Below are 20,121 nucleotides of genomic sequence, written 5' to 3' on the forward strand. Positions count from 1 at the left end.
TACTAGTAGGCCTATATACATATTACTTAATAGTAGGCCTATATACATATTACTTACTAGTAGGCCTATATACATATTACTTACTAGTAGGCCTATATACATATTACTTACTAGTAGTAGGCCTATATACATATTACTTACTAGTAGTAGGCCTATATACATATTACTTACTAGTAGTAGGCCTATATACATATTACTTACTAGTAGGCCTATATACATATTACTTACTAGTAGGCCTATATACATATTACTTACTAGTAGGCCTATATACATATTACTTACTAGTAGGCCTATATACATATTACTTACTAGTAGGCCTATATACATATTACTTACTAGTAGGCCTATATACATATTACTTACTAGTAGGCCTATATACATATTACTTACTAGTAGGCCTATATACATATTACTTACTAGTAGGCCTTTATACATATTACTTACTAGTAGGCCTATATACATATTACTTACTAGTAGGCCTATATACATATTACTTACTAGTAGGCCTATATACATATTACTTACTAGTAGGCCTATATACATATTACTTACTAGTAGGCCTATATACATATTACTTACTAGTAGTAGGCCTATATACATATTACTTACTAGTAGTAGGCCTATATACATATTACTTACTAGTAGGCCTATATACATATTACTTACTAGTAGTAGGCCTATATACATATTACTTACTAGTAGTAGGCCTATATACATATTACTTACTAGTAGTAGGCCTATATACATATTACTTACTAGTAGGCCTATATACATATTACTTACTAGTAGGCCTATATACATATTACTTACTAGTAGGCCTATATACATATTACTTACTAGTAGGCCTATATACATATTACTTACTAGTAGGCCTATATACATATTACTTACTAGTAGTAGGCCTATATACATATTACTTACTAGTAGTAGGCCTATATACATATTACTTACTAGTAGTAGGCCTATATACATATTACTTACTAGTAGTAGGCCTATATACATATTACTTACTAGTAGGCCTATATACATATTACTTACTAGTAGGCCTATATACATATTACTTACTAGTAGGCCTATATACATATTACTTACTAGTAGGCCTATATACATATTACTTACTAGTAGGCCTATATACATATTACTTACTAGTAGGCCTATATACATATTACTTACTAGTAGGCCTATATACATATTACTTTTCTAAGAATGTTGGTGCATTTTAGTGTCGCAAAGTAGTAGTCAAGTCGCACAAAATATTGAGAACACATTTTATAAGAAATAACTAAAGAATTAGATAAAAATAAGAACTAACTAACGAAACACCCACACATTGTTTTGAAAGTCTAAGCCTTTCTATAGGAAAATGTGTCCGATCTGAGAATATTTCTTTACGTATTCCGTCTTATGATTAAGCAATAGTTTTACAAACTATTTATGTATAAAGCCCTGTCTAAACTATCAAACTAGTTTGGCAAAAAAGTGTGATGGTATAGTAATATGCCCAAATATGGTAGTGATCACATCACATTTTAAAGTGTGATGGTAGTAATATGCCCAACTATGGTAGTGATGACATAACATTTTAAAGTGTGATGGTAGTAATATGCCCAACTATGGTAGTGATGACATCACATTGTTGTCACATAAAGTTTGATAGTGTAGACAGAGCTTTACAGATAAAGTATAAACCAAGAGGCGTAACCTTTAGCTTACTGATGGCTGTTTTTTTCCTGATAAATTCTATTGTATTGGTATTAACCAGAAAGCGACTCCACGTATTAAATAAGATCTTCCTAAAGATCTACTTAAATTGAATCATTCAATTATTAATCCTGGCCAAATCACCGAATCAAGATGCATTGTTATAGCTCAGATGCAGACATGTGAATTCGAGTAAGCTTTTACGTTGCAATTAAAATAAACGATAGTTGATATCTGTTTGGATTGACATGTTCGGAGTAATTACAAAGTGTGCCATATCATAAAGTGGTTGACAGAAGTATGTGGTATAACAGTATACTTGAGAATTGCATCCGGGAAATAATTATCAAATTCCGAGAAATTTGGAGAATCAAACATCCATTGATATACATCCGGGTTCATCAGTCTCCTACAACAAAATAATTCTTTTTTTTCGCGGAATCAAATCAAAAACTTTGACGCTTTTAGTCGATTAGTGAATTTTCCTTTTCCCATTAAATAAAAAAAACAAACTCAGCATTACTTTTTTTTTGTATCACTGACCCAAGGTGGGAACCCTCTCTCCAGCAGTATTTGCATTTGAGATGGTATATTAAAACGGCTTGTCGAAATCTGTGTTTATGGTTAACGTTATTACAATTTGATAATTTCATTTTCTTGAAGAGTTGCTGTGGAACGATAGCCACTTGGCATTTACAGGCACTAATTTCATGGCGATAGAGACACTTTTTAATTGTGTTGAGAACGTCACCTTGTGTATATGTTTGTCTTGTGGACCTCTAAGGGTCCCTAATGATCAGCAACTGCTGGATGGATCGTCCTCATTAAATATGGTAAAAAAACAAACAAAAAACTAAACTAAATTCTTTATAATAATTTTTTTCGCTTCCCGCGGTTAGTTCTGACAACCGATCATATTGATATCATAAATCAGAAAGATATTGCGTTAATGATCTGTTTTTACCACGTATATGCTAGATAGACACAACAATATTAATTGTAGCTTGGTATTTTATCTTATTTTCCACTGATTTCTCACTTTTGTGAATGATTACATTGTCGCCTTACAGTGAAGATTGATTTGTATAGTTGAAGTTAAAAGGCTTCTGAAATTTATGAGAGAACATTGAAAATGAATGGATTTCTTAGAGATTTTCTTTTCTTGTGAAAACCGTAATTTTGTTTTTCTTAAACTAAACATAGGCTTACAAATAATACCGGTTCAATCTTCCGAAATATGATCTTGTAGATGTATAGTTACATAAGACCAAGTGTTGAATATGCTGTCCCAGATGGCATTCTAGTCTCACTAAGAAACAAAGTGATATGATAGAATCAGTCCAAAAAAGGGCTTGCAGTATAATACTGTGTAATGACTACATATGTTATGACCAAGCACTCAATGATCTTTCTTTAGACACTTTATCTGAATTGTTCAAAAAGTATTCATTTTGGAAAATGGTTTCCAGTGAAGAATGTAAGTAACATGAAACTAAGACTTGTAAAGTATCAACAACCCAAATGCAGAGTTGAAAGATATAGAAAAAGTGCAATACCATACCTTATCTCGCTTCTAAATGAATAATCATTATATCACCCAGTACAGCTATGCGATTCTTTTTGGTCCTTTTAGGTGTTTTTTTTTCTATTTTAATATTTTAAGCTAAACTTTTTTAATGTTCCTGTATAGTATTTCTTGTGTAAATTACATCCTTTTTTTTATATATAATTATCATTGGTTTTATACTTTTATACAAATTTTAATATTGTGAAAATGTAAATATCTGTAATTCAGCTAAGGCTGCGATGATAATATTGAAATAAATGAAATGAAAAAAAATATTATGGGTGTTTTATATTATTATTATGTATTATGTATTTTTCATGATTTAGCGTATCTTTGTATTGATGCCGATGTTACAATCTTAAAGTACCGAGTTTATGCAGACCAAAACAGTTTTTTCAATGCAATCTCTCAAGTTTGATTTGGGGTAAATTAACTACTGCAAAAAAATCCATCATAGAAAGTTGAAATATTAGCATACTGTGTCAATTGTCAACATGAAAATAAACTCCTTCGATGAAATGCGGACCCCCTTTCAGCGAATAACAATGCCACTTGTAAACTCTCCAGTTTTAAATGAAGTGGAAACTAGAATTCAGGGCGTTTGTATGGATTATGCAATAGCTGTAATTATGGCTATCAACGAAGATGCTTGTAAATTTGTTTATGCAAGCTTGGCTGCTACTAGGACGCAACGCAAGGACGTACTCGCCGAGCTTTTTGATCAACCACAAACAAAGAATATTCGACTGTTGCTTGTGATTGGTCAAATTAGTTGCATTGTGCGTACAAAGTTGCGTTGCGTCCTAAGCTTTAGAATTGCATGGGTTGAAACGAAATTAGAACAATAATTTATGCTTTGGTCTTATTTTGTTTCTTGATCGTAAATATGTTAGAGGAAATTATCGAAAATGGCTGAAGGAAATACAACTATTGTCACTAATCTAATAATTCAAAATAAATATTTGGCGGATTATGATTTAAAACCGTTAAAATGCAGACGATAGCTCCAAATGACATGATTCTATGCATCCTGTTTGTAATAATATCTTCACTTGTTATTTCCAGATGAATTCAGAAATTTCTAGTCAACTTGACACGTTCGAGGCTAACTCCACCTGCTGCCTTGCACAATAATCCATGACGTCATCATCGGATAAATTTCTGACGTCACATGAGGCCATTGATTCAGCCATTGGCTGATGAAAGGCTGAGTGAATCAGCGAGTCATTCACCCACACAACAGCGTGCTCACAATCAACAAACCATGTACACACTGTCAGCGTTATTATTATCTCAAGTATCTGAAGCGAGCAGACGAATACAAATTCGACGGACGATATAATATAAGTATTTTTACGCGCATGGACTTCTCCGGACGAACGTATATTGCATAATCAACGCGTGGATTTATAATAGCTATTCAACCAACGATTTCCTATATTTTGGTTTTATATGGATTTAAATTAATATATTTATTGTATGCCTTTTTTTGGGATTTATATATTTTGTTTTTAGAAATTTTAACAAAATGGAATTACCAAGTTTGGGTGAGCAGGTATTTGTTGCAGATTATATACAGAAACGACGAATACGCGGAGTAAGTAGTTGTTTTGTTTACATATTTATTTATTGGAGAGATATTATGAGTTTTCTGTTGCTAGCAGGCGATTGAGTTCTGATTGGTTTGCCCAGCAGAAACGTGCTGTGACCGAGAGTTCATTGTAACATGCTGGTTTGTTTTGATTTTGCAACGACATAACCAAATTACCTTGTCGCTGTTAAGCAAGTTAATGTAATACTAATTAAAAACATATCACACACGCTCTTGTTAATGATATATTTCCCTGAGTGGACTAGGGTAGTTGGAGATAGTTTCAAAAGATAAGGTGCATTAAAGATTTCATCAAAAATCATAAGGAAGAATTATCGACAAAATGAATTAACATGGAGTAGGATTATTTAGTCTTAGTAAAATTGTTGAAGTAAGCCTACACTTTAAATAAAAAATTATACCAGGGCAGGGCCAGGGAGTTGAATTACTCCCTGAAAACAAATAGAGTATCTAGACCTTACTAATATTATTCGGTAATCCTACCTCACACACTCTAAATATTATTAATAAATATCTTGGAAATATGACTTAAGTACAATAAACATCAACAGATTATTCATACATACGTAACGGTAAATTAAAATATATTCAGATCTGAACAAAGGTTTAATCGTACCTACTACTGGCGTACAATTCTAAATAATATATTTATTTGTGGGATAACGAAATACTGTACTTTTCAAGGCCTTATTACCTTGTTTACACAAAGGACATGAGGGCCAAATAAAAATTGAATTATAACATTTATGTTCTTAATGTTGACACTTATGAATAACATTAACTATATACATGGACCTTTTTATACATTATTATTTTATACTTTTTTAGGTCAATGTAATTCTTGAAAACCCTTTCGTCAGCGTAAACATTGACATTTCTGTTTTATGATGTCACATGAATTGCGTTTATAGTAGAAAGACGATCATTCTAGAATCTTCTCTAGTTGTCGTCACGAATTGTGTTAAAATAATGCATTTCTACTCTAAAGCTTTTTCTACACTATCAAACTAGTGTGACAAAAAAAGTGTGATGTGCCCAAATATGGTAGTGATATGACATCATCATTTTCATATATGGGCACATCATCACATTTTTTTGTCATATAAAATTTGATTTGTAGACAGCTTGAGTTAAATCTGTTACAATACAATTATTAATTATTCAATGTTTACCAAAAAGTTTATCCTTAGAACCTTTTGTTAGAACTCATTAAAGATTCATTCTATAATAATTGTTCTTTGTTGTAGGCTAATTATTTTTCTTTGTAACATATCAGAATGTAACTGATGTAATTGATTTGATCAATACATTTAGCTTACACATTTGTCAAGAAGTCAATTAAGAGAATACAAATTGATTTTATGAGATCGTATGGGAAACAAAATAACATCTTCTTACAATTTTGTTTTCAATCACGAAGAAAATAATTTACAGTATGTATTTGTAACGTAAGTCGTTTAACCTTGACAGTGGATTCAGCAGATCCCGGTGAATATTAAGTCCGCAAATTACATTAAATTGGGTGGTAAATTATTTCCAACAGTATTAATCGAACTTCCTGGATATAGTATAGATTTAATTGTTTAGGTTGCAACAACCATGAGCGTCCCTAGAAAGAAGGTCATGGCCTCTGACCCGGATGCGCCTGTCTCCTGAGGGGGTTGGGATTACGTTGTGCATCACCCATAGAATTTCTTCCGTTTCGGTCGCTGAAAATGATGGAACTGGTGCGTGAATTAGCTCACATCATGACCACAACTTAATATTAAGCAAGAATATAATGAATAACTCTGTAGGCATGGAAATTTGCTGAAAATATGTTCGTAATATTTGCAAACCATCACTTATATTAACAACAAATATTTGTCGTAACATATTGTGATCATGCACACGTACGTCACCCAATTACTATCCATCTACACCACTTTTGCGAACAGGGTCTTCCACAGAACACTGAGATGATCTCCTGACCCATAGGGACAGTGAGGGAGTGGTTTTGAATTATACTCCCAACATTTTGTAAAAAGGTGGGGGGGGGGGGGCATAACATTGTCAACAACCGTCTTTTAGGTTTTGAGGGGGTGTTGCTTTTTGGGGTGTCCCCTGTTTCACCTAAAACTCTATCGGCGGCCTTTTTCCTACCTTAAAAAAAAATAAATTGGTTTTATGATGGGAGACCTGTTGATCTATTTGTAGGCCTACAAATTGACATGACCTTTGACATTACAGTATGTTTATTGCGTGTTTTTCTCGGTCGATATTTTGTAAGGCTTTTATTTACGATCCATTAATACCCATTATATAATACTTATCTTCGATTGTTTCTTTCCAGAGAAAAATTGAATACTTGGTCAAGTGGAAAGGTTGTTCAATAAAGTAAGTTAATCATTCATTACAGTAGGAATGACATATCAATCGTAGTAACGATGTATTAGCAATCTCCTTGGAGATTGTAGCATAATAGCATAATAGTGTGTGTTTTATTTGCCACATTCTGTTTATATTTCTATATATATATATATCTTTATAACATGAAGGGTTAGTGTTGCCCGAAAGCTCTGCTTTTTTTTCTGGCTGTTTTACTTTATCGTTTTTATTTTGCCTTTTACTTATTTTTTCGTATCTCCATTGAGATCCAGCTACTGATACCCACAGCATTGCCATTTTTTAAAGTAATGGATTTATTTATTTCTTATATTATTCTCATATAATGAATATTAACGATATGATGAAACCAGATGATGGGTGGTGATACCATGGAGGTATCCATGGTGATACCATGGAGGTATCCATGGTGATACCATGGAGGTATCCATGGTGATACTAAGACCAATTGTGAATTTTCCGCAATCATTATAGAGTTAGGTCTATAGTAAAATTGGGCGACATCACGGTTATTAGCAAAGACTATGCCATATATTAAATAATATCGAATTATTATTGAATCCTGACACGATAAATTACAATGATTGTTTGATACAATTCGATATGGATAATTGGACAGGAGAAGACCTACACCAAATTAAAATCAGCATGTCGTTGATGGCGACAAACAGACAAATAATTATATTTACGACATAAACATGTTGTTGATTTCAAAAAGAAACATAATTTATCAAAACACATCAAAACAAAAACCAGTTTTGGTGACACAAATTGATATGATCAATTCCGTTTACTATTATTGATTGTTTTAGAGCAAGTTGCGAGAACTATACACACACAGGAGTGTTTGATTATTTTAATTTCACCTTTTTAAATAGCAATTTGTGTGAAAATGCCTTTAGATAGTAAACAACGTACAGAGTAACATATCTTGCGGGATTATGTTAGTGAATAATTCTTGGCAAACCTCCAAATATCATGCATTATTTTTTGCTGCGTGCTTTCTTTAATTCGTTATTCTAATCTGAAAGGCATGTACGTCATTTAACAAGGAACATAATGGGTTCAAATCAATAATTCTATGTTTAAAATAAATGGTAAACATACTTCAAATAATAATGTTGATGTGTTAACATCACGTCTGTATATGAAATGATGGAAAATTACAATATTTTTATTTATTGGTGGGCCTTAACACAGCCGCACGGGATGGTAAACAAAATGGTTCAAATTAAAACGCAAAAAAGGTGCATAAAACAAACATGAATCACATTGAAACATAAAATCAATTTCATTAAATTAATTAATTAATGAAGTGAAGTTATTTATTTGACATTTACAACAATAACGTTTTAAAGAAGAATCCCTCCTTTTCCATGAAATGAACGAAAATATATTACCCTCAAGGGAAAACTATTGGGTCCAGAAGGTGTCCCCTTCTACTGTATTCAATGTTGGTAACCATCCTTTACTCACTTTATAAAATAACATGATCTGAATTTAAATTGGTTAAATTTATATATTTTGATTTTTTGGTTATGAAATAATAGTGAAACCAAAGTGTACGGGCGCCATTTTGTAAGATGCTGTAATTGCCTACTTAAAACATAATACTCGTCATAATATTATACATTGCAGTATATTGACACATTATACATTGCAGTATATTGACACATTGTACATTGCAGTATATTGACACATTGTACATTGGAGTATATTGACACATTGTGCATTGCAGTATATTGACACATTATGTCAATCTTTTGTTGCATATATCAACCTCGAAATCCATTAATACAATAAACAAAATCTCTATTTTTTATATTAAAATATTCTATATATATTCTATATTATATTTAGTTAATTATAGCCTATAGTGGATAATTGTTTAATAATTGTCAATTAATCTTTTATTAAGTTATTGTAAAGAATAATTAAACCAGTTTTCTTATGGGTAATACATCTTACTCAAAAAGGTCAATTATTAATATTTTCAATATAATTGTTCACTATTGTCTTCAATATTGATCATCAACAAGTGCGAGAGATGGACGCGCGCGCGCAGCCACACACACAATCGTGTTTTTTTAATGTCGAGTTTATTTCGGATACTATAATGGTAAATTAGACTATACAAACAATATCTTGACTCGTATGAACGTAACGGTTATGACAATTAGTTTCATCCAAGCTGTACACAGGCAATTTACCACCGTTTTATTTACTCATTAAAAATGTCAGAAAATTTAAACAGACATTGAAATATAAGTAGTTCTTCCAAAATGTTTCACAAATCAATCTAATAAATGTTATTGAATAATAATAAGATCACGTGGCTTTCACAAAAGCACTATAACGCGAATCAATTGACTCGGGTCAGCAGCGAAGTCAATGACCAGATTTGCTTTGATCTAATTGAGTCATTTTGTGACAAACGTGTAATATGATTAATTAGCCTAACCAGTTTATTTATTAACTATATTGCATCGTATATCCTATATAGTAATATCATACGACGGTACCGTAAGTGTAATGAGTGACATTAATTGGCTAATAGCTTGTTTTCCGCGTATTGGATGCGCGTTTTTATTTCCAAAGGTATATGGAAATATGAGCGCGCATGCGTATAATCACGCCACATTGGATAAATGAAATATGACATTCATTTATTACAATATTAGTGTTTCTTACTATGCTAAAACTTTCAACTTTGACCCTGAATTATAATGTTGTAATTCAATTTCTTTATGTTTATCTTTAGGGCGAGCACATGGGAACCGGAATCAAACATTCTTGATCCAACTCTCATCCGAGATTTAGAAGAAAGGTAAGCTAATCTTTTATGAAATGTTAAATTTCAACATTTTCTAAAGCGAAATGATAGTTTAATAATAATCAGTAATGGTCGCCTTATCGCTGCTTTAACATAAAACAGAGAAAAAGTTCAAAAAAATAACTCGGTTCTGCACTTTCAAGCTTCACGAAAGCTCACCGGAACAGAATTCACAGCAGCTCCAGTGAAAATGGTATCCTACTATAATTCCTATCCTATAAAAAAAACGGATTAATTTACATTAACTGAGAACCAACTTTTGTTAAAGACTAATCAACTGACGAACTCTTTTATAGAATGTGGCAGATAACTTTATGTTTGCGGTTGTCTGGGTTTTACCTAGGTCAGCATTTGTAACTTGTGCAATTAGAAATGAGATCAAAAACCACGATGGTAGTATTAAGACATGACGAAACAAAAGCGACTGAGCTGTTCTTGAAGCACGTTTTCATCTCCCAAAGATGTTAAAAGTGAAGAAATCTGTTGGCACTACGTGAAACTGCAGCAGACGACGGAAGTGTTCTATGCAATCTGAGCGCGTTTTTGGCAGTTATTGTTCACTTAAGAGCAACAATTTGGCAGATAACCAACTTGCTTTTCTTGTGTTTACTTTATATCATTTTATTATATCATTGTGTATATCGTAATTTCTACGTAATGTATAGGCGTACTTAAGCAGGAGTTACCGTGTAAGAGTAGTGGTATCGTAAGTGATTTCTAGTGCAATCGGATGAAACGAAAAAGTGCGTGTAAACACGTTGCTAAATTGGTTTTTTTCAGTACGGTACGCGCGCGTAAAAATAGCAAAACCACATCCATGAGATACATTGTATCAACATAGAACATCATACACTGCATTTGTTTACGTTTGTCACATACTGTAGAACGAAAGAAGATCGTTTGAGTGGTGAGTCGTGACGTCAGTAATCGATATGTATACCCGCCGGATTGAATAAACGATGTTGAAAACATCAATCCAAGTGTTACTTGGAATAGATAAAGCGATAGAATTAATTTGTATCAAATTACTCAACAAAAATTGTACTCAAAGACTTTATAAACAAGATTCTTAAAACAGTTAATAAATTAAATTCCGACTATAGTTACTTTTTTGCGAATATGTAGTACATAATTCCATGAAAAGACACAAAGTCGATAATAATATATTTACACATTCAGATCAACTTTAGCTTTTTTAGTAAACCTATGGCCAGATTTAGATGCACCCATTTCTTTTATTTTATTCCGAAAATGTGGGGACAGACTATTAAGAAACTTAAAACATAAGACAGATCTCAGACTTTAGTAAAACACCTCGATAATATTTTGTTTTAACATTTTTGGTAATGTCATCCTTTTATATAAAAGGTTAATCAAATGATTGTCATCACAATCGCCAGCGGACTTGTCTCTGGTTATAGCAAAATAAGCGATTAATAACCACGTGAATAAATTCTTTTTTTGCCAAGACAGGACAAATAAACCGGTTAAAATAACGGTTATTTTGGTATAGTTATGTAATTAGGCCTATATTAAAACTTTCGACTGCCTTGAGCGATTTTCACCGAAATATTTGTTTGTTAAAACTGGCGATATTGGTGGTTCAGTTGTTGTGACGTAATTGTTTGTGATTGTTCAATTGTGGAATGACCGCGGATTTTGAGATTAGTTTTAAGAGAAAGATGTTTTACTTAACAAAGCAAGAAAATGGCCAATATTACTCAAATAAAGGAAGATAAACACCAGACCAGACAAAATGTAAGGTTTACCTTTCCCGTTTGTTGTGTGCCTGTCTTTGGTGATCGGATTTTTAAATTGTGTGGCTTAGCAAAATCTGGTAAAAGATCCTTCATAACGTAACTTAGCTGGATTTTCAGGTGTTTTTCTGGAGTGATGGTACTTCTACAGAATACCAGTGTAGATTTAGCTGTTGAATTGAAATTGTTCGTAGAGATTTTGGACATATAAGAGCCGATACATTTTTAGAGAGTTTTATTTCTGTGCTGATCACATAATCACGGTATAGTAGATTATTACGTGGGTTTATTTTAAGTTCAGAAGGTCTCCTTCTTCGTGTTTCCATCACTTTTTATTTAGCAAGCTTATCATAAATCTAACAGGGATAGAATGTGATTAACTGAGTGTGGCATTCGAAGGAAATAGGTCACTTTACATATAATGGATTAAGACTATAGACGTTGTAGTTATAGACGTCGTCGTTTAAAAATAGCAATATTATGTTAAATTGGGAGCTGATACACTCTTAAATTGTAGAAAAGTTCACTTGCCTGCTTTGAAAAAATTCAATGTTAAAACATTTTCATGACGTCAAGAATGACGTTTACGATTATGATTCAATTCAATTAATTTTTTTACGAAAGTATTTACAGAGTACCGGCACTGCACAGATGATACAACGACGAAATAGGAATTAAATGTCAATTTAAAAAAAGGCAAAACTCAGAAGCAGATGTTTCATTAATTCATTTTTGGTGATCAGTGATTTTTTCTCCAATTGTGAACCAACATTTACTTTAGTTTTTAACAGGTTGCGGATAAATACAAATTTGCTTTTTATTGTTTGCCGACTCGATCTATATTTTACAGAGGTATAACTAGTGTACTATAAATATCATAGACATGACTAGAAAAATAATTTAAATTCCAAAAGTAGATGCATTAGAGAAATGATTTTCTTTATTAAAATAAATATACCGTAGGCCTACTTTTTCAATATGGTCACTTTTATGTCGCTATACCATGTCTGAAAATACATGAATGCGGAAGACTGGGTGACTCAAGCCATAAGCCTAATTACTCGTTGATTAGTGTTACAAAAGTGATAGATTAATTATACAATGATTTGCAACTACCTAATGATTAAATTACGATTTCGTGGAATACTGTTCTGAGCTGGCTAGATAGATGGGTGAATCAAATCTTGATTTTAAATAGAGAAAGTTAGACGTGTATCGTGTAGAGCGCAGAAATGTCTTACAGTTTTGGTTAAAAACAAATTAGACGTTCATACACTGTTACACCCTTCTACCAGAAGAGAGGGGACAACAGATCTCCTAGCCCGCACGACGAAGGCCCCTAAAAGTAATACTGTATCTTAATACGCCAAACAGAATTTAAATTGCTAGTCTATCTATGGATGATAAAGGCTGTTGAATTTTGGTGGTATACAATTTTTGGCTGACTCTTGATTTGTTGCCATACATCTAGTAGGCCTACATACTTTGTATAAGCAAGGAAATATCTTGTATTCGATTGGGAATGAAGACTGTACGTGTTGTTAATTCAAATGTGCGCATGTCCGTGACCTTTGCATCCAAAATTAGCACACAAATGTCACTTCGAGCGCATCTGAAAGTAGAAGCTGATATTAATTGATGTTTAATTTATAATTATTAATAATATACTATTTTTGTGTGTTACTGATTAGTGTAATCTCTACAAGGTTGTTCATCAATACCTTTAACAGAAATACTGTGAAGTATTAGTTTCCGTTGTCATGGTTACACTTTATGGATTTCTAAAAATCAATAATCGGATGACATTTATTATTTAAATGTAATAGATCCGTCGGTATAAAGACGAAACATGTCTCATTTACATGAATAAGCTAGATATAAATCACGCGTAAACCACGCGTACATACGTATAGGTGACAATGTGTACACATACGACTTGACGCGCGCGTTCAAAATCGGATGAAAATGCGCTTGATATTAATTAACAACGGATAGGCGCGCCAAAAACATTTTAAATAGATTTCAGAAGATGATATAAGTTCTATTTATTCAATGTAGTAGGCTTAAGACAACTAAATGTTGATGATCGATGTTTTCAATTTGAGAAAGTGTTTAATGTGTTATGTATTTCCTTTACAGATTACAGCTTAGTTGGTCTCAGCACAGAAGAGGACGAAAACCAAAGTTAACACATAATAAGGTATTTATATATAATATTCATTTCCTGATATTCGTTGTCAATGAATATATAAAAGCTTGCTAATTTCAATACACAGGGAGTTTCTATACATTTTAGAGAAATAACCAACCGCTTTTTACTTCAAAATTCTCTAAACCGTTATTACTTGAATTATGTGGTGACAAATCGTAGTGACAACCACAGAGAAACAATATTATTTTACGCGTCTGTACAAAACTATACTTATCATTATATGGACGCGCACGTGTTTTGTCATTATTTTTTCTGTATCAAATGCCTGTCCTCAATACTTTATTTTTGTTGCTGAACACACGAAGTTGCACTGGTCGACTGCCAATATCAAACCACAATTTTATAACAATAATAATATTTTATGTGCATTACTATCCTTTTACTTAACACAACTGTGGTTATATAACTAGTTTATTGAAAGAAATTAACCTTTACAATCTAACACGAACAAAGAGCAAGACGATTGTGTAAAAGATGTAATAATCAAAAAAATTCGAGGAATGAATATCTCTGTAGACATTGTACTAATATTCCATATTCCCTGATTCCCTTTAAGATGTTCCGAGTTAACTTATTAAAGAGCAATAATAAGGAAGGTTCAGGATATACTATAATTATCAGGAAAGATATCGTGTGCAACCCACACATTTGAGTACGAGTTTCATGATTGGCTATTAATAATATTTTGAATTCGTTTCAATTGTGGCTTAAAACTGCATCCTCACCCACCCATGTTCAAAGCCGTACTATTTTTGGAAATCTAAAAAATAAACCATAAATCAGCATACAATGGACGGTATAATAATAGTGGGGTTTAGGCGGGTCCGTAGGATGGTGAGTCAGATGTGCAGGGGAACAAACTGAGGTGAAAAGGCGACAGGAAAATGTGGCTTTGGCAAATGAACAAGATTAGGCCCACACACAAGTCTTCTGTGAGTACTTTTACTATAGTGCTAGAAGAGATGGAATTGGCAAATAATCATGAAAATAGAAATCTTTCAAGATTGGCATCGTATAACAATTTTGACAAAGTTTGCGCGTGTCTAGCAGACGATATTGATGTAATTCAGTTATAACCGCCAGAACAATTGAATTAATCTAAGCTTACTATAGATTCATTTTAATTAAAATGCATTTAATTTAATTTGTTAACGGGATGGCGATTTATTATTTTAGTTTTAATTTATATCACATTTATTATGATTTTGTCTGAAAATTATCGACATCATCCCCATTTGATTAACTAACTAACGAATAAAATGTTAGTCTAAAATGGTCACGAGATTCAGACAGCAGATTTTAAACATTTATTTATTGTGACTATAACATTTCTATTCAACTCATGCACAATAAAATTACAATTACAAATATTAGTTATATTATGTATATACAGTACAGTAATCAAATACGCCTACATATTGATAAATAAAAAGTGGAGATGCTTAGTTGCCAGATTACTCATAATTATTCGACCCTATTTTCATTGTCACTTGTAGGGCGGTGATCGCCAACACCCGACTTAGTACACTACCATCAATACATAAATAATAGCTTAGGTCCCACAAATATCAATGCAAACTTATTAGTCACGAATATATGTTGTTGCTTTTTATTTATTACCCGTTAAATGCAGATTATCGGCATGGAAAATGAAATCACATCATTTAGAACTTTATGAGTTATGTAGATTACAATGCCTTTTTAACACGGTAACAATTTTCTGGTAATTAAATGCGTGAATATAAATCAAACTCTTTAAGCTTGATTCCGAAGAGACGCAACGTAATGACGTAGACGCAACGTAATGACGTAGACGCAACGTAATGACGTAGACGCAACGTAATAACGTAGACGCAACGTAAGGACGTAGACGCAATGCAATTGACCAATGACAAGCGACAGTTCGAATATTATTATTAATTTGACGTATACGCAACGTAATGACGTAGACGCAATGCAAGCAATTTGACCAATGACAAGTGACAGCTGTTGGTGGCTTGTGATTGGCCAAATCACTTACACGCTGCGCTTATGATGTCCTTGCGTTGCATCTACTAGTTGGAAACAAGCATAGCGGTTATAATGATTAATAGAAAAAAAAACAATCCTGTTACCCTCTGCATGCAACTATGAATAAATTGCAGTTGATGACAACAATATTACAAGATTCCAATGTAACTAATTCTAATAAACCAAAATAACGTTGTAAAGAAATGAATAAACTTAACCATGATATGGATTTGGGCATTCAGGCATTATTGTTGTACCATTATAATAGATTTTGATTCCAACAATAACAAGGTCCGTTTGCGAGTATAATTTTCTAGGAAATAGATATGGTGATTACAGGTTAAATGAAATGAATACAAAATAAAACTTATATACCTGTAACAGATCACTGTGATGGGAATAATAGCATAATGTACACCCTCAATATAACACTCCATATTAATTACCGATATATCGCAAGTTATCTAGAATTGGATTAAATTCTTAGAAGTAATCCTTAAATCATGAATACATGAATAAAATACAAACGTTGTTACGCTATGTTATTTGTGGGGAAGGTTTCACAACAATATTAAAGACTATTTTATTTGTATTTTGTACCCACTTTTTCCACACATTTAGCTTTTAAACAAGTAGTTACATATTTATGTCTCGTCATGTTGTATTTTGTGAGGGTCCCTAATGATCAGCTTCGGCTGGATGGACCAATCTCGTCGTAAAATATTGTTACAACAAAAATAAAATAAAATATTATCTCAAAGTACGCACAATCCAAAATTAATAAAAATATATTTGATCAGTTTAAATACTGTGGTGAATTCCGATTTAATGTGTTGATAGTTATTGATTAAAACAAATTATTGATAACATTATGATGTGATATTTACATCCGGGGTTTTGAAAGATACATTTTGTTGGTATCACGTTTTTAGAGAAGTATACATTCCCTCTTTAATTACCCAATTATCATATGATGAATTTCTATCATTTAACTACAATACTAAATTTGATTAATAATAATCACTTTAGAGAGATTCGATTGTAGACACATTTGCTGTTTATTTTGTGCTAAAAATAGAAATTACCGGAAAGTGAAAAACCAATAAATCGCAATATCATTTGAGTTGTCGTTGTCGATAAGCATTAGTTCGTCCCCAACAAATAGTTCAATATGGTTCAAAAGTCACCACTCTGATAATGATCAGTATGTACGCAGCTAAATTTCCAAACAGTACTACTAGTAAAAAGTGTGTAAATCATATTTATTCTTGCAGATTTTGGCGAGAGTAAGAAAATTATCAGATGTAAGTGATCTCGCATCTAGATTTCATTCAAGCAATATCAAGCCACGTAAACTGTCCGTAGAAGAGGTTTACGGAAGTGACGACAGTGATTGCGTCATGTCACCTACACTCGGTGACGGTAAATGGGATTCAGATTATTTCTCTGCGGACCACAACGAAAACACAGACCCAATTAATAGGAACATATCGTGCGCAACGACAGACGCAGATGAACAACGCAAACCAAACTACGCAACACCTCTACCGCCAATCGATACCAATTTTCTGTTCAGCGCACCGCTTTCACCGGATGAGGGCTGCATCACGTCACCAACCAGCACGTATTCATCATCCTCATCAGACGGATATGGTACCAACCAAAGCAATCTACCACACACCGGTACCAATAACAATTCAGCTGTCACCCTTAAAATGGGAAAGTTCTCACTTTTGAGGAAATATAGAAACTCATTGGAAGCCGAAAATAGGGTTACGGTGACGAATGTTACCGTCGGAGACATTACGGTGGCAATCAAGGAGAGCGTATCAAGTGACGGGTTCTTTAGGGATATGGAAGATTGAGCGAGGAAAAAGAGGAAGCAAAAAGTAAACAAAGCATTACAGAAAGTAAAAGACTGACATACACTATGCAAGAAATACGATGTTTGTGAAAGACAAGGACTTGAAGAATTGTTTATAATAATTATGTACCTCAATTTGATTTTCAAACGTGTACATAATTTTAGTAAATTGGAAGGTGATAGAGGGCGGTATTAATATAGTTAAAGCAGACGATGTTAAGGAGAAAAACACCTGTCATGTTCGAGTCGAGTCGAGTCGAGTTTGAATTTTATGAATGGAGATTGAGAGATTAGAATAGTGAAGAACAATCTCGAATAATATTATTATACCGTTGTTATTGTTAAATTAGTTTTCATATTTGTTTATGTAAGGCTTATTTAGAAGAATAAATTAGAACACGGATGGGAAATGTAACATAAACCACTAATTGCAGAGAAGAATAACAACGGACCTTATGAACAACAATAACACTGGACCCACTGTATCTGTAGTTTGGTTGCACAAGAATAAATAAGATCAACATTAGTTTTGTTACTATTAATTGTTTATGTTTATTGGTATAACTTATACTTTAATCTTGTTGTATACGTATTCAATGTTCAACAACACAGAAAAAAAAATATCGTTTAAAAATACTGTAATCTATTAAAAGGGAGCTATTGATTTTCGACCACCTCTTGGAGACCTATAGAACTACCAAACAAATATGACGAGAGAGCGAAAATCCACATCACAACCTCTCCCCGCATGCGCACAATTGACATGAACTAATTTCTAACTAACTTTTGCTCTAGGTCATCGTCGATCGTCGAAAGTTCCCTATAATATGACAAGTAATTTATGTTTAGTTTTAAAAATGAAAAAGTAAAAAAATAAATCGCTACTGATATGTTGGTAGTAGGCCTATTCTGTAAAACGCTAAGCGTGTCGATAAAGGCAGACATTTTGCTGAATATTGAGAATTACTGGTGTTATAAAAGAGGTTTAGATTGGATTCTAACCCCACTCTCAACGTGGTGGAAATTTGACAGTGGCAGGCCTACATAGGCCCTAATGATAATATGCTGGTGAAAGATATTTCCACGAGAGCCAAAATTTAAAAAAAAGGTTTACTACTTCTGTAATTTGGTTTGGATAATGTTTAACTCAAGAAATGTGTACAAATTGTTTTTATTATTTTATTTCTTTATTTGTACTGGTACTGTCACGTGGACAGGCACAGGCTAAGCATGTAAGGTTCATGATTAAGTCATTCATTAGGCTTGTTTTTTTGTCAAACTTGAAATAAACACTGAAATCAGACCCAGGGGTACTAGTCTGAGATATTCGAGCCTACCGTTTTACTAAATAAAATGAAGGGTTAATGGTAATCGACAGAAATAAGAATTAATTTTTTAAAAACTTTTTAATTCATTTTTTCAAAGGACGAAATTCATGATCAATGAAAGAAAAATAAATATTGAAAAAAAAATAACTGGTGCGTTTATTTTTTATTATTAAAATTTTTTCTTTTTTTCTTATGTTAGTCCATCCGTCGGCGTCTCGATTTTTGTCTGGAAATTATATACAGTATATGAAACGCAATATGTGCCAAAATATTTATGTTTTTTTGCTCATATTTTATTTCTTAGTTTCATAGATCTAGACTAAATATAGACTTTCACGTGACGATATGTTTCTATTAATTTAGGCCTGATATTTTGTTTACGAGATTCGCTTGACTGTATTAAACTTTATATACAACACCAGCCATGAAAACCAAACATAGGCCTATATAGGGCCGGTTGTAATATTAGTATGTGATGATTTGGACCAAAAATGTGATGATATGAATTTGTGTTAGTTCTTACTATGTTTGACAATTTCCGCCTCAAAGGTAAATTCCAAGATCTTGATATCAAAATAAAAATCCAACCCAGAATCTTGTTGATCAAAGGTAAAAATCTTGATATCAAAAATAAAAATCCAAACCAGAATCTTGATGATCAAAGATAAAATTCTTGATATCAAAAAAAAAAACCTAAAGTATAGAATGTTGATGATGAAAAACAAGCTTGATGTTCCAAAATAAAATCCCAGTGAAATTCTTGTAAACTAAGAGTAAGGTGGAGAGACTTCAGTAGGTAGGCCAGATCGTCTGATCTTCTTTAAACTTATACGCTGTTTGTTGTTGGTGTTA

The 20,121-nt window shown here is 32.6% G+C and overlaps 1 protein-coding gene across 1 annotated transcript; it reads left to right on the top strand.

Annotated features, from left to right (window-relative positions):
- Window positions 1-4,510: 4,510 nt before the first annotated feature.
- On the top strand, window positions 4,511-19,416 carry LOC140051967 (uncharacterized). The gene is made up of 5 exons (XM_072097330.1): window positions 4,511-4,865; window positions 7,213-7,256; window positions 10,027-10,092; window positions 13,995-14,055; window positions 17,352-19,416. The coding sequence occupies exons 1-5, from the start codon at window positions 4,797-4,799 to the stop codon at window positions 17,940-17,942; spliced, it is 831 nt and encodes a 276-aa protein (XP_071953431.1). The 5' UTR covers window positions 4,511-4,796; the 3' UTR covers window positions 17,943-19,416.
- Window positions 19,417-20,121: the final 705 nt, after the last annotated feature.

This window comes from Antedon mediterranea, chromosome 1, assembly GCF_964355755.1.
Source record: "Antedon mediterranea chromosome 1, ecAntMedi1.1, whole genome shotgun sequence".
NCBI lineage: Eukaryota > Metazoa > Echinodermata > Crinoidea > Comatulida > Antedonidae > Antedon > Antedon mediterranea.

Bases quoted from the DNA above. Each gene is read 5' to 3' on its own strand.
- LOC140051967 (XM_072097330.1), top strand. From the start codon at position 4,797: ATGGAATTACCAAGTTTGGGTGAGCAGGTATTTGTTGCAGATTATATA. The intron at 7,257-10,026 runs GTAAGTTAATCA...GTTTATCTTTAG, and splicing joins TGGAAAGGTTGTTCAATAAA to GGCGAGCACATGGGAACCGG. The intron at 14,056-17,351 runs GTATTTATATAT...TTATTCTTGCAG, and splicing joins CAAAGTTAACACATAATAAG to ATTTTGGCGAGAGTAAGAAA.